The sequence below is a fragment of the Solea senegalensis genome, linkage group LG7 (genome assembly GCF_019176455.1).
Source record: "Solea senegalensis isolate Sse05_10M linkage group LG7, IFAPA_SoseM_1, whole genome shotgun sequence".
NCBI lineage: Eukaryota > Metazoa > Chordata > Actinopteri > Pleuronectiformes > Soleidae > Solea > Solea senegalensis.
In genome coordinates this window covers 19,443,449-19,459,274 of record NC_058027.1, presented here as the reverse complement: position 1 = coordinate 19,459,274, position 15,826 = coordinate 19,443,449, and the positions used below count along the sequence as shown (strand labels likewise).

Below are 15,826 nucleotides of genomic sequence, written 5' to 3'. Positions count from 1 at the left end.
ATAATCTTTGAAATCGTGCCATTTCTTTGTCCAGATATATAAATCATGAGGTGCAGTGAGTACTGAAAGCAAGCAAAGAAAAAACCCCTTAAAAACAAAACAAAAGGTGAAACCACAAGCCCAGATTCAACATATTGTTCTTTCTTTGAAACATTTCAACCAAACACCGCAGCTACTTCTGCTCTTTACCTCTCAGGTTTACTTTGTAAAGCTGAAAAATAAAGAAACAATGGAAAAAACTCTTCTTGTCCTTTGAGCCAGTGCTGATAATGATGGAAGCCACTTATGTACAAGCGAGTTTATCAAAAAAGAGTCACCTACAGTTCTGTATTACTCAAAATGTCCTTTTCAATTTGCCTTTATTTAAACCTAAAGATATAGAATATATGGTTTACTCTACAGGGAAGTTACACAAATGATCCCTTTTTTAAATAATCGCGAGGTGTTTCTTCATTTAGATACTAAATATTTAATAATTTCTGTATGTAACGTTTAGTGAAGATGAATAGTGTCGTTCGAGTCTGGTGGTCAGACTGGTTAAGTTTCTAGAAGAAGAAGAAGAAGAAGAAGAAGAAGAAGAAGAGCCTTATATTTGGTTCGGTTCATTGAGAGAGAATCCGGCACCCAGACCTCCAGCAGACAACATGGCCGCTAGTCTACAGGAGAAGAAGAAGCACACGTCACGAGAACAGGAATCACCACGAGGGAAAAGCACACACGGTGTCGCCTCAGAGGACTGAACAGAGGAGGAAGGGATTAAACAGAAAAACAAATAAATCAAATGTAATAAATAATAATAATAAAAAATCTCCATATAAAAAAACAGCAAAAACACATCGAGGCTGATCTACATTTTTTTTGTCTATTTTTTCTCCAGTGTGTTTCCAATAAAATGTCTTAGGTTAGAATTATAATCTGTATAATTTATTACAATATACAATGTTTAAGAAGGCTGAAACCCCCCCTTTTCTAATAATAGTAGTGACGTTTGATACAGAGCATGTGATGTGAGAGGTCGACGACATTTTTAAACTGCAGCGCTCGTCAGATGTTAATTAACAAATGTCCGTTAGGTGACACCATAATCTAGATTATCACACAAATAATATCATAAAATAGTGAATCTCTTCCCCTGTGATCGGTCCACCCTGTGCGTTCTTGCTCTAACGATGACTTAATGTGACTGTGAGATGTCGGACAGTTCCCTCTTAGCCTCCACGTCCCATTTCTGGACATTTTGAATTGAAAAGACAACAGTGTTGACGTCCTGTGTCAAAGACGGCGTAGGCAACATGCTTAGAAGAGTAGTGATTGTTGAGTTAAATTTAAATGATCGTGCAACTCTCTCTGAGACTTCCTTTTATAGTTTGGTTACAGCTGGGATAGCGGCTTTTCCACGTGAAGGACACGTGTGTCCAACTGCTTAATACAACAGACAAAAAGAGTGTCCTCTCACTCGTCTCTGAACTGCAAAGTGATTATTCAAAATCTCCAGATTTTCCCACGATTAGCCTAGAAAGGCTGGTTTACTTTGGGCTGAGGGGATAGTATGGAATCTAAAACACTATGGTAGAAGTTAAAAAGTTATTTAAATTATAGATTTCAATATGTCCAAATGAATGATATTAAATCATGTTTGAGAAGAGTAACCTGGGGAGTGCCACAAGGCTCAGTATTAGGACCCATGTTATTTGTACTTTATTTAAATGATTATGTGCACAGTATCAGAATTAACGATCAATAATGACAAAAACATGTTGCCTACTCCAGCCTTAATTGCACCATGGGTCAATCAAAGCGATCATTTTACCCCAAATATTTACAGACACTGTAAAACAACAGAGAGTGGACTAGTGGGCTGAGGTGAAACTGTAAGTTCGGTGTATTTTCCATCACGTGTGGATGACGTCTGCATTTCCCTCCGGGACAAGTCCACATTTAATCTCTGTCCGCACATTCTGTCATATGGCAAAAAAAAACTTAGCAACCCCTACACAGAGCGTGGACAGATTTGAATCAGATTAAATAAGGGAGCCAAACTAAAAGGTGCCGACATTAAAGACCGTGTATCAATCTGCCAACTAAGGCTTGTATAGTTTTATAATTATTTGCTGTTTACATTGCCTCTTTAACCCTTGTAACCAACCATTAAATAGCAGCATTAAAATCTCATCCTGACATTCCTGCTCCGTATTTATTCTTGTCTAACTGTTTACTAACAAAGGAAATGGCCTAACGACTGTTATCTAATAGCTTCATGGCAAGTTACACAGAGAGGAAGAGAAGCTACAAACTCCTCCAAAACTCTCAGCTTCTCTTTCCCAAATGTAAGACTGGCACATTATGTCAATACTGCAGACTTAGTCCATATGCACAAAGCCCTCCATTAAAACCACTATTGCCCAGAGTTTCTAAGATAAACGCTGATTTGTTAATACATTATCACTTGTTATATTTATAGATATATATGATAATCGCTGAAAGTGGTCAAGCTGAAAAAAGGACAGACATATTGACTCGAGTCAGTTTTAAGAAGACAATATCAATACCCCCAAAAAAAGAAAAAGCCATGGTATTATATGTCATATACAGGATGACAATTATTTACAACCCTAATAACACTATCATCGCTAAGATTATTCTTAAGAAATCAAGAAAAACAATAAATAATACGTTTGAATGCAACAATTGTTTTTCTTTTTTCTTTTTCTTTTTTTAAAGTCAGTTTCGACCGCCACACACACCGTTCCTTCTGGTTTTGTATTGCAATGAGCAACAGAAGCTTCCTCATCACTCACTGAATGAACCACAGAAAAGAGAGGAACTGGAAGCAGTGAATTCAAAGGGAGCAAGGAGAGGGAGATGCCAAAGACATGGCTTTCACATTGTTGCCGTTGACCCAGCTAAAAACCTGAGCCACAGCGCAGCTGGAAATGTTTCACACATCCAAACTTGAGGTGTGTTTGACAGAATATGTCGCATCACAGAGAAACTGGACCTTTAGCGGTGTCTCAATTCAGGGACCAGCAGTGTGACCCCCAAAGCCATGAGGGATTAACTGGGTCCCCCTAAGGAGACAACCCCATGAATTGAGACTCCTAAACGCGTAGATCAAGTCTTCCTCAAGCGGTTTGAATATTTGAAAACATCTTCAGCCTCATCGTGTGACAAAAAAACACTGTTACTGTTGTAACAGTGACAGGTTCGAGAGGCCGGGGTCACAGGTCAACTACAACCAATCCAACCAATAATTAAGTTGTAATTGAAGTCATGGAAAACCAAGAGGTGACAATGGAGGGCGGGGCCAGAGAGAGAGTTTACAGCTGTGGTTTATAATCCTAGTCCTGCTGGTTTAAATCTTAACCACAACAGTTTGACAATAAAACATGTTGCAGCAGAAAACCAGCAGGCTCCTCTTGAAGGCCAGGACTGAAAACCACTAGTGGGTCAGAGTGGGAACAGTTTAGGGCTGTGACAGTAAAGTTTGCTGGCATCCTCTGAATGGATGAGCTCCATTGTTTGGCAGGGCAAAATCCTCCTCCTCCTCCTCCTCCTCCTCCTCTTTCTGTCCATCCATCAAAAAATCTCACTGTACATGAAATGTGACAACAAACATCGTTAATACTTGTTTAGTGTTCTTTTTTTTTTCCTTTCTCCCCCACGTGTTTTTTGTTGAACACCTAAAAAAAAACTGCTGTGGGGGGGGCGGAGACATGAGTGCAGTCTTTAGAGTCTCTCCAAACTCAAACGATAGAGTTTTTTTTAAGTGTCTTTCAAATGTATCCTCATTTTAGCGTCTTAACTGTTATTAAATGCATAAGTGACCGTGTGGATCGCCAGTGTCCCGAGTCACCGTGGAAACGTGTGTGTGATTGTTCATAGTGTCAGAAGGAAACATCATCTTCCCTTTAATCATACCGACTTCATGTCAGTCTGTCAGTGTCGGATTCAAACAGGTGCACGTTTCTCAGGTCGGTGGAGTTTTAGGAGTCAAAAGGTAAAATTGACTTGTTTATTCAAAGGGGGGGACTCATCAGAAGACGTACTTCAAGGACATATGTCTATGTGTGTGTGTGTGTGTGTGAGGTGTCAGAATGTGTGCGTGTCAAAGAGGAAGAGGTCATTCAACGTTGCTGTTCAGAATTTGAGGTGAAGCTTGGGTGGTTCAGACTGGTGTCTGGCTGTCCTCCGTCCATTTCCCCTGTCCTCACACCTTGGCTTCCAGCAGCTCCAGGAAGAGTTTATGCATCGGGACTTTGCCGTCCTGCTTGATGCTGTAGAAGTGCTGCACAGCCTTGGTGGAGGTCTGGCGGAGCAGGGGGAGGGTCATGAGCAGCTTGCCCGTCCGGCGGGGATCCTCCTGGTGCTGGGAGGCCTCGTAGTCCTGCAGGGCCTCGTGGAGCACGTCCTGGAGCTTCTGTACTGCATCCACATCTTCGATGTGCATGGAGTCTTGACGGGGAAAAATCAGAGCAGAAAATGTAAATACATGTGATAATAACAGGCCACACGGTTGCACACGGATTTCCTCCCACAGTGCAAAAACAGGCAGATTTGGAGATTTGATCTCGATATTTCACTTTTCTCTTTTGGGAGGAGTAGTCCTGTCTGTTAGTAAAAAGTTCATATTTTGTCACTGTAATAAATACAAGATGTTTATCCTTTTCACGCAGAGTTAGGATACAAAAAAAACATCTTGGAATCAATGGAAAAAAGCAGTTTCACTCCAGTAGCAAGCTTATATGTTATTGACACGCAGCAGCTGCGTGTGTGACACGTGTGCGTGTGTGCGCATGCACAAGTAACCGGCCACAAACATCCGTAATCTCCCTTTGAGGTGGCACAGAAGGAGCACTTCAGCGTTTGTGTCTGTAAAAGCTGAGAACGTCCCTCAATAATAATGCTCCATATCGGCCCTGAGGGAGGCAAAGTCTTAATGTGAGCTGGCCTTTAGCTCCCAACCTCCGATCAATGTGTCCGATCAATGACGACATGCATGTTAAATAATAATCACAAGCCAACTATTGATAGGCTTCCCCCCACATACGTACTCTCCACACCCGATATAGATGTGCACATACACAAACACAAACAGGGCATAAGAACTATGGCTTCTCAACTATTTTATAATCAGAATTCTCAGTTTTTGGCAATATTCTATCTATCTATCTATCTATCTATCTATCTATATATCTATCTATCCATCCATCTATCTATAAATATTATACGTGCTATTAATGGATGAATTTGACCTACTGTATATTCTTCTAGGTTTAATTTTAAGTTCTAACAGGTTTCATACTTTTAATTTTCAAAGGAAACAAACTCAAACGAACAGCTCCAACCTGCACATCTATGAGTAAGGGTTTATTTAGTTTGATGTCATATAACAGAGATATAAAGTGGTAATATGTGTCTGCATGTGTTGATTGTATTTTTTTCTTGTTGTTGTTGTTGTTGTTGTTGTTGTGCTGTGTTGCTTGGCCTGCTCCTGCAGCTCTACAGTATATTGACTCATGATCCATCCACACACTTGTCACCGCATCGTTCTCAGACAAATATGAACACAAGCACAAATGCGTATAAAACACACAGAAAAATTCATAAATGAAAGATGTGAACACAACAGCTTACAACAAAAACACACATACTGCATGGTTGGATCTATACAGTGTAATGCATGTATCAGTATTCAGGAGCAGATAGTGGTTTGGATTCTATAGGGATCAATAGAAAATTCAATCAGTCTTCAAATGTTCTTCTTTTTACCCGGTTTATATAACAGTGAGTGTTCCAATTGTTTGGGAATGATGATATTTAACTTTAGACTAATAATGTGGGATATAAATATATACACAACTTTGAATAAAATCTGTTTTTTAAGCGTAATTCATTTTTAAATATATTTGACAAAACAAACGACATTGCTTATTTCTGCATGTGGTATCTCTACCTGAATCAATATGAGCGTCAGTGTGACATCATCACCACATTCACTCCCCTCTTCATTCAGGTGGTTTCCTGAAGCGTCTCATTACCATATGTTAAAGTGCAGCTGAATGAGTTTGAGAGAGTTTTTGATTTAATATAGTGTGTGTTTGGTATTTAAACATGGCCGCCGCCTGTGCCATGACCTGCACTACACTCTCAAGTAAAACAGCAGCCGTTAATGAGCACGAGCACATAAGGCTGATAAAACACACGTTAACAGGACTACACAGTACGCACACACACACACACAGGGCTAGTTTAGCAGTCTTTACATGTGAGGCACGTTTGCTAACATTTCTTAAGGCCTGGCTTCATTAATGCAGATGATTAGCATCCTGTGAATTAATTAGTGTCAGTGCCCTTCAAAATGCTAATGCTAGCATTCTGTTGTCTTGAAGAGCAGTTACAGAGTCTGGCAAATGATGCAAAGTTCCTGTTTGGGTGTCAGCTGTTTCCTTTTAGGTTGTTTTTTTTAAATAAATAACACCATTTCAAATGTGAATTACATTTAAAGGGAAAATAATTCATATTAATCTCGTTTAAGGCTTAATGTATCGGGTGTGATTAAAGGAAAAAGGGGCTTGAAAAAGTGTTTAAAAATGAGACCAGATCATGGTGTGCCCTCAGCCTGTCACTTAAAATATTTATTGTGCTAGCATCTAAGCAAACTCCTTAACATTAACAAAAAACATAATTAACCCTTACAATATAAGAATTCTTGTCTTATATCCTTTTTTTCAGCACAACCTACTGTATATAGGCAATCTGATGAAAAGGTTTTGTTTTCATTGTGCCCAACTATATAAACACACCTCAGCAAAAGTACTTTTAAATAAAGGCTTGCTTGCCCTCCTCCCTTTTATGCAATATAAAATTAATCATAATTTTGACTCAACAACACATAAGTAAAGCCTGAAGATGTGACCTGTAAACACACGCCCCAGCATGTCCATATAAGGACTTGTGTATTATTCCCACTGCAATTTACCAAGGGTGCTCTGTGCCGCAGGAGCACTAAGGGTTAAATAGTCAACTTCATATATGTAAATGCAACTAACCACGGCATCAATATAGACACTTTTTAGTATTTTGAATACATATTTAACTATGATTATTTGATATGATTCGTGAGATGGAATGGTACTTTTTTAACATAATTATTCTCATTTTCATGATCGCTGTGTATTATTCGTGAAGATCTGTGAGACACGAAGATGTTTTCTTCACCCTGTAGAATATGATGTGTATAGGTCAGGGCAACATTTTTATCTAAAATGGTAAAATGGTAATTTTAGATAAACTACAACTACTTTTTAGCAACTGAATCTAGTGCTGACGTCATTTTATTATCATTGAATCTACATAATATTTAGAATGAAAACAAACCTTCAGTTCAGTTCAAACAAATAAATAAATAAATAAAAGTATACATTCTCTGGTTTGGACTGCAGGAACAGTCAGCTCTCCACAGTTGAACTCAAGTGGGAGTAGCAACATTCATCAAACAACACACACACACACTCGCTCAGAGGCAGGAGAAAGATTGTCACACACAGTTGGCGGGGAAACAATGCCATTAGTTCTGGATCTGCATGACTGTGTTTGTGTGTGGGCAAATATTTCACAATGGTTCACACGTGTTAACAGAGAAGAAACTGGTGGATTTGGTGGTGTGTGTGTGTGTGTGTGTGTGTGTGTGTGTGTGTGTGTGTGTGTGTGTGTGTGTGGTGGCAGACCTGAACAAAAGGCCCCTCCCTCCTTATTCAAAGCTTTCCCGTTTAAACACATTGTATTGACAGCTCCCCCCTTGTAATTAAAGAGTACTGAAGAGCTGGCCGGCTTCCAAGACAAAGTTCAAAAGACGGGTCATGGGAGGAAGAGGAGGCGCACGCGAGTGTCTGTGTGTGCGCGCGTGTGTGTGCGTGTGTGAGCGCGCGTGAGCCAGTCAGCTGTCGATGTGGCTGGATACATCAGAGAGGGGCTTTATTGACGGACTTTGGGCTCTAACGATTTCACCTTATTTAACAGGCATCTGAAGAGACGACTATGCTAATTGTAAAAGGGAATGTCACTTTGTTTAAGGATGTTAGGTGTTGTGTGTGTGTGTGTGTGTTTGCATGTGCTAAATGATTGCAGCTATGTGTGGCTATTATGGGAATGTATGTTGATACGACTGTGTGTTAATTAGGAGGTTTGACAAACGCAGGTCTAACAGAAAATATGTGGGTGAAAGTGTGTGTTGTGTCACATTTGTGTGTGTGTTTGTGTGTGTGAAATATTGAAATGAGTCCCTTAACGATTCAGTTTAAACGAGTCCCACGGGACCGGAGATCCCAAGGATTAACCGTTTCCCCACCAGTCCCGCTCATGTACTCGCAGACTCAAACACATGCAGACAAAGATAACGCACAATAACAACATGAGAGTTTCAAACCTGAGTTAGCCAAGGCGATCGCCTTGAGAGTGACAAATTCCTCCTTCTCTAGTTTCATGGATTTGTATTTCTTGACCAGCTGGAGTATGGCGTTGTTCAGGTCCAGAAGTCCAGCAAGCTTTGACTGGTCCTCATCCATGATGTAGTCCTCAGCGTACACCAGCTACAGACAAACACAAACAAACACACACAGGTGAAGTGGTTCCAAATGAACACTTACATAACACAGTGTGTCTATGTATACATAGTTTTATGAAATCAATTTATGATGTCAAAGACACTAACCTTGTCTTCAAAGGACAGGGAGCGGTAGACCACGCGCAGGATCAAGATCTCCATCCATGCACTCTGCAGTAGACTCATCTGGTCTGCCAAAGACAGCGTGGAGAAACCTGTGTTCAAACAAAAAAGGAAGACCAGTTTTTATTTTAACATGTTCTACACTACAGGAAGTTGACTTGGTATTGTCTACATTGTGGGCAATAGACATTCTGTTAACATTAGCCCGGTTAAGGTTGCAGGACATGACTCAGGCTGTCCTCAGGGTCGACATAGAAAGCTTTTTGGTTGGGTTGGTAAAGGCCTCTCCATGTTCCTAATACACAAAGAGTTCTGGTCACTTATGCATGCCTTTGTTCTTATTCATAGTAAACTGAACATGAAAATAAACAGAGGCCGTGTCAGTCTTGATATCCCATAAAGTTAGACTCACAGATTATATTACTATAAATAATCCTGAATATGCTGTTCATGCTTAACATAAGTGAACATAACAAGAAGTAAAGAGACTTTTAAAAAAAGATTTGTTTTTGATGCTGGAGAGAGGGTCAAGATTAGCCCTCCTTCCTCCCTGCCCACCCACCCACCCTCCATCCATCCATCCAGTGGACCAGGGTCCTCCTCCTCCACCTCCTCTTTCTCTCTCTCACCTGTGCTCAGGGCTGTTCTCTGGGGATAGGTAGGCCTTATCTCCCCCTGACACAACCTCCATGATCAATGCTCTCTCTCTCTCTCTCTCACTCTCTCTCTCTCTCACACAGACACACTAATTGCTGCTATGGCCTCAAAAACGACTGCTTTCTCCAGTGTCAATCCATGACTTTCTATTTGCCTATGTCTATATCTGTCTGTCTCTCCAGTCTCAATCCATGCCTGTTTTATCTGGCTGTGTGTGTGTATGTGTTCACACACATACACACACACTGACTCACCATCTGTGTCTCTGACTCTGGTTTACCCTTTTTTTTTGTTTTTTTACCTCACAACTACCCAGATACATTCGTTTACAGGTCTTGTTTCTGTCTTTGCTTTGTGCCTTTTTAATCTTTTGGTCGACTGCACGGCTCTGTCGCTCTTCTCTTCTTCAAAACAGTTTTCACATCTTCACCTTAATCTTTTCGCTACGGCCGTACCTAAGTGAACTTGCCGTTGCTCGGTCTGTCTCTTTAATGGAACACCTGCCCACACACACCTTTCCTCACAGCTGTCCTCTCCTCACACACCTGTCCATTCACACTTGCCAGTCTGCCTATATGTGTGTGTGTCTAGGAAAGTGCCTTCATAGGAAAAGCAAAGACAGTGGGCCATGTAAGCACACCTGTCAGACCTTGCTGCAGTGTGCAGCATACTGCCAGGAGACGTAGGCAGATGAGAGGGGGAGATATTCCTTCTACAACATCTGCTGCAGTGTGTGTGTGATTGTGCATGCGTGTGTGTGTGCATGCTTGTGAATTGGTGCGCTTATCTTGCAAGTGCGTTGACGGTAGGCGTCTCATTATGTCAAGGTTGAAGGCTATTGTTGTTTATACTGTGCTCTAATTCATTGCATCTTCAACCCCTGCACACATTTTGACACACACACACACGATGTCACAAAAACACACCTGCACACACATTAACTGTTTGTGAGGGAGACTTTGGAAATGAAACCACAGGTGTATGAATGAAGCGCACACACAAACAGAGTGAAGGAAGCGCTATCGTTGCCAACTGCCAGTGTCTTCTACTTAATGAAATCATCAGAAGGGATTAGAGGTGAATTTCTTATGGGGTTTCGTTCACACTGACACACACACACACACACACACACACACACACACACACACACACACACACACACACACACACACACACACACACACACACACACACACACACACACACACACACTTCATTCATACAGACAAATGTCACCAATTAACACGGGCATGGAAATAAGGACTGGCATTGGTAAAATAGCGAACACACACACACACACAACCAACCTATCAAACCCAGGGGGTCAAGTGAAGAGAAGAGTAAAAATGAGTGAAGGTTAATATCATTTTAAATGGTGCCAGTATCTGTGTGTATGTGTGTGTGCTGGCATTGGGAGCAGGGTTCAGTCAGTTCTCCTCTAATAAAATGAGCTCTGATGCCCGTGAAGGCACACATGATGAGCACACACAAGGCAAAAACAAACAAAACAAAAAGTCTGCATGATTAGCTGTTCTTTAATAATGCCAGCATCAACAAACATACTCCCTTGTAATTACACTAAAACTGTGCGCGCGCACACACACACACAGAAACACCAATAATTAAAATCCTTGTGATTAATTTATTGAGCTGAAAGTGCACCTTTTCTTATTGAGATACATCAATGATTTTTATCAGGATGCATGTGTGTGTGTGTGTGTTCTCTTGCATTCCCCCACATACACGTTTCTGTGAGTCTGTGCTGCTCTATGTATATTTCCGTGCGTGTGTGTGTGTGTGTGTGTGTGTGTGCCTCCTCGACCCCCTCCGCCTGTCTGCGCCGTTCAGCCATCCAATGCCTCTTATCTGTCTGATTAATAGGCAGCCGGCTTCAGGACAAATTAATTAACAGATAACGCCATCTCTCCCTTCTTCCCTTCCTCCATTCCTCCCCTCCTTCTCATGGAGCGATCAATACAGCAGAAGAAAAGAAACATCAATGGGAATTTAGTGCTGATGATGGAGAGAGAGAGGTATTGATGGGGAGAGAGAGAGAGAGAGAGAGAGAGAGGGGAAGAGAAGAAAGTAAAAGGAGGAGAGTTGTGAGAAGGAGGGATGGGGTGGGGACCTTTCTTTCATACCTGTGATTTTTGACAAAGGAAGGTTCCTTATTTGGCTCTAATTACATTTCCTTTCTGCCCATTGTTGATAAGGCATCTCGTGCGACGTGTGCGAGAACGAGTGTGTTTGTGTACGGTGAACGTTTGCTCAGCTGAATGTACACTAATGCAAGGTTACTACACATATAACATAACTGAAACTCTGGATGCGACTTTGAAGACCGCTTCTTACAACCTCTAGACAATTATTGCATGATTTTGCAATTGTTTTTATTACTTTTTGTCAGTGTTAACTGAACCCCAGGCATTGGGAGAAATCTACTCTTAAAAATTAACACTTTTTAACCCTTTAAGGCTCAAAATGTCCACGTAAAAGGCCAGAAAATGTTTTTTTTCCCCATATAACTTTCAATATCTGTTATTTACAATGTACTGCATGTTAAAATAGTGATTTAAGAACTTAAAACAAAGAAAAACAAAAAGCTTTATTTGAAAAAACAAAACAAAACTGTAGTTGTACATGTATGCCAGATTCTGGGTGTTAAATCAGAAATGAAATATTTACAGGAACATTTGTGTCAGTTTTGTCTTAAAAAAACCCCCAAAATATTGCCTGTTTTTGGACATTAAGACTAAAACTATGTACAGGTGTTTTTCCATCGCTTTCCACTCAGGTGAGAAAGTTGCTGCGTGTTAGTGAAATTACCGTAATAACCACATGTTGGCTTTAATGTGCAACTTCTCAGCTTTCAGCAACCAATGTCATTTTTCCACTAGCACAAATTGTCACGCAGTTACAGTAATGCAAACGTCTGCGATACCCTCGGTGTTAAAGGCACACAAACCGCCTGATCACACAAGCAGAGACGACCAGCTCGTTCTGAATGCACTGAGTACAACTTTCCCCTCGATGTGCTGTTCTGCTCAGAGTTAAGAACACAACACTGCAGTGAATCTGTTGCCAGTGAAAATGCATCTGCACATTTCCTGCATGACAATGACCTCGTATACCGAAGACATGAAACCAGCGACTGAGACCATAAACACCTCAGGAAAATGTTTACAGTCAAAAGTCGACTTGCGCGTATCTATAAACAGCGTTTGGAGAATCTGTGTGTGTGTGTTTGCATGTGCCATACATTGTCCTGACAGAAAGAGGCTACAGTGCATTCATGCAGACTTAACCTCTGCTGTTTCCTCTCTCTCCCTCCCTCTGTGTCTCTTCACCCCCCCCGCCCTTGCTCTGTCTGATACACATATAAAGACAAACTCACACACAAACAGACGTCGATTCCCAAGCCACCCTGCGGCCAGTTTGTCTGCCAAATGAGTCCTGACTGCACATTTACACCCAAGACCGCACAACAGTCTAGCACACAGATATACACACACACACACACGGGACAGCTCTCTCTCACGCCTCACTTGATACATGGACCCACACAGACACACATGTACGGGAGGCCTATATTTATTTTGTTGTGTTTACAGGGCAAATGGGAACCAGTGGGTACTGAGTGTGATGCTTATGAGTACCAGCGCACTTGTGTGTGTGTTGGTGTGACGCACGTCTGTAATACCTGCCGTATACCGGCAAAAAAAACATGTTTGTATGTAGGTGTGTAAACTGGTTGCACATGACTTACCTTTATAAGCTCTTAAAAGAATTTGTCACATTTAAAGTGATGTGATTTGAGACATTTGTAATAGAACATTTTATGATATATTTATTAAAAGAAACACCAAAATAACTATAAGCCAAAACGTCTTCTATGGATCAATGAGTCTCACAAACGAAATCAACAAAAATAGCTGCTCTGTCAACGATTCACCCACTTATCGAGCGGCGTCGGTCTCGAAGGCACAAATAAAAGCTTCACACATTGTCACAGAAATATAACACAGTGTGGCGTAACTGAATTCACACCAAGCACGGCGACAGGAACTGGACTATCAAAGTCGTGGACGAGAGGAATCCTGAACTAGAGTTTTCAACTGATGAGTGACGTGGTGTCATTGTGGTGCCCTGGGAGTGTATTAAAGGTGTAATAACACAAGTGATATGTGAGGAAATAACATGTTTTGACACATAATCTCTATAATAGGAATACAGTTTCATGATTGTAAACATGTTCTTTGCAGATGGAGGAGAACAGTTTTTTCTCTATATGGAGCGTCAACACGTATTGTGTTCTGCAGGGGACACATTTAAATCTACTGGCCCACTGAGATATAGATTGCATTAGAACACGTGAAGTTTCCAACAGTTACAGGAACGTCACGGCCCTGCGTGTGTCTCTCTGTGTGTGTGTGTGTGTGTGTTATGTGGCTCCAGTGCTTTTTCTTCCCCACTCAGACTGAGACTCTCTCTCTACGTGTTTGTGTTAGATTGTTGCACACTCTCAGGTAAGAACTGTCTCGTGATGCATTTGTGCGTCTTCATATCTCAATCTGTTTCGTAACCATAAGGCCAGACGCCTGCCCAAATGAACACAGACCCCCTGTGATGGCTTTGGCCAGGCTGAATCAACACACACACCCACACACAGGAAAAGACACACACACACACACACACACAAACACAAACACACCAGCTGACCCAATTACACAGAGATGCGCAACGAGATGGAAACAAATCTACACAGAGAAGCAGCTAATTTAGCAGGGCTTAAAGACACACACACACACACACACTACTCTAAACTCCAATCATGATGCTGCCAGCCAGTCAACTCTCAGTCCACCAATATCTGTCCCCACTTCACTAAGACTAGTAGATCATTTAGGAAGAAGATTAAAAACAGCAACAACAACAAAAACAAACAAACAAGCATTTATAACATGTATTTTTCCTCATTTATGATTGAAACGTATTTCGTGGGGTCACAGTGATCTTGACCTTTGAGCAACAAATTCTAATCAGTTCATCCTTGAGTCAAATTAAGCGTGCAGGCCAAATTTAAAGGGATTTTCCTTTGGGTTATCATCTGACAACATGGTAAACAACTGAGAGTATCCCAAAATGACTGTGTTTCGTTAAACTACGCATAAGAACCCAACAACTGCAAGCATCACCTTCATCCCCTCCCATATTGTTGGGCTAAAGAATATCTTCCCCCCCCCCTCTATTTCTTCCTCCTTGTACCCTCCCCCTCTCTCTCTCTAAACCCCCCCACATCCTCCCCTTTTTCCCCCCGCGAGGCCTCGGGGAGAGTCGAGCAGTCATAGGGTTGCAGTAGCCTCTAATCAGTGTGAACAGCTAGCTAATTACCAAACCCTCAGCCCTGGCTGACTGTTAATTGCATACATTAGACACTATCATCAGCACTGCAAGATTAACACTTACATTCTTCCCATAGCTGTAGTGGAGATGAGTGCTCTCTCTCTCTATGTGTGTGTGTGTGTGTGTGTTAAGTAATAGAGAGTCAGGAGTGAAGAGTTGTGTGCTGTGGTTGCAAGATACTTATATTTCAACACTTAATTAGACCCAAAATGGAGATGTAGCAACACAGAGATGGCCATCGAGTGCTGTGTGTTATGGCTGGTGCCATCTCTGGGTTAAAAAGGTGGCGGTGGGGGGGGTTAGCCAGTCACCGAGGGCAACCCCATGTCCCCGCGGAGGCGACAGATGGAGTGACATTAAGAGCATTGCAGTGGAGCTATTTCAAATAATAAAATATCAATATTTACATTTTAATTACCCACTTCTAGCTCCGCCAGGGCCGTGTCAAGGAGCATGGGGGTGACAGTGTGTGTGTGGGCATGTACCATCTTTCTGGCTCGATATAGAGGCATGAGCACTGCTCGTTTACAATAATCTCTGCTCTGCTTGATAATATCCACTGGGTGTCCATTTTTAATGCATTATTTTTTTTTTTTACTTTCTCTTTCACTCATTCCATCCGCCTTTCCCCTTTTGACCGTCTATCCTCTATCCTCTGCATCCCACAACACAGTGCTGATGCAGGCAGGAATGACCACTGTGTGTGAGTGTATGTGGGGATGTGCATGTGTGCGCAAATCTGTCAGGGGAATTAAGCATGTGTTCACACAACAGAGAAGCTTATACACACACACACACACACACACACACACACACACACACACACACACACACACACACACACACACACACACACACACACACACACACACACACACACACACACACACACACACACACACCGAGACGAGACACAGATAGCACACCAGTGCTGACAGGCACGTTTGAAGAAAACTGACAACTCTGATCAACATTTATGGAAAAAAAAGAGGTTATAACAGTACTTGTTATTTCTCAGTGTTCAAGATAAGAGGAGATCAG

The 15,826-nt window shown here is 41.6% G+C and overlaps 1 protein-coding gene across 5 annotated transcripts in view; it reads right to left on the bottom strand.

The window, feature by feature from the left end:
* Positions 1-2,674: 2,674 nt before the first annotated feature.
* Positions 2,675-15,826, bottom strand: part of esrrga (estrogen-related receptor gamma a) — a 128,545-nt gene continuing 115,393 nt past the window's right edge. For all 5 annotated transcript variants that reach the window (XM_044030492.1, XM_044030488.1, XM_044030490.1 and 2 more), the window contains exons 7-9: positions 8,711-8,817; positions 8,426-8,588; positions 2,675-4,452 (exon numbers count right to left, since the gene is read on the bottom strand). In XM_044030492.1, coding sequence (XP_043886427.1) covers positions 4,208-4,452; positions 8,426-8,588; positions 8,711-8,817 — 515 coding nt within the window. In that variant the 3' untranslated portion in view covers positions 2,675-4,207. The remainder of the gene's footprint in view (positions 4,453-8,425; positions 8,589-8,710; positions 8,818-15,826) is intronic.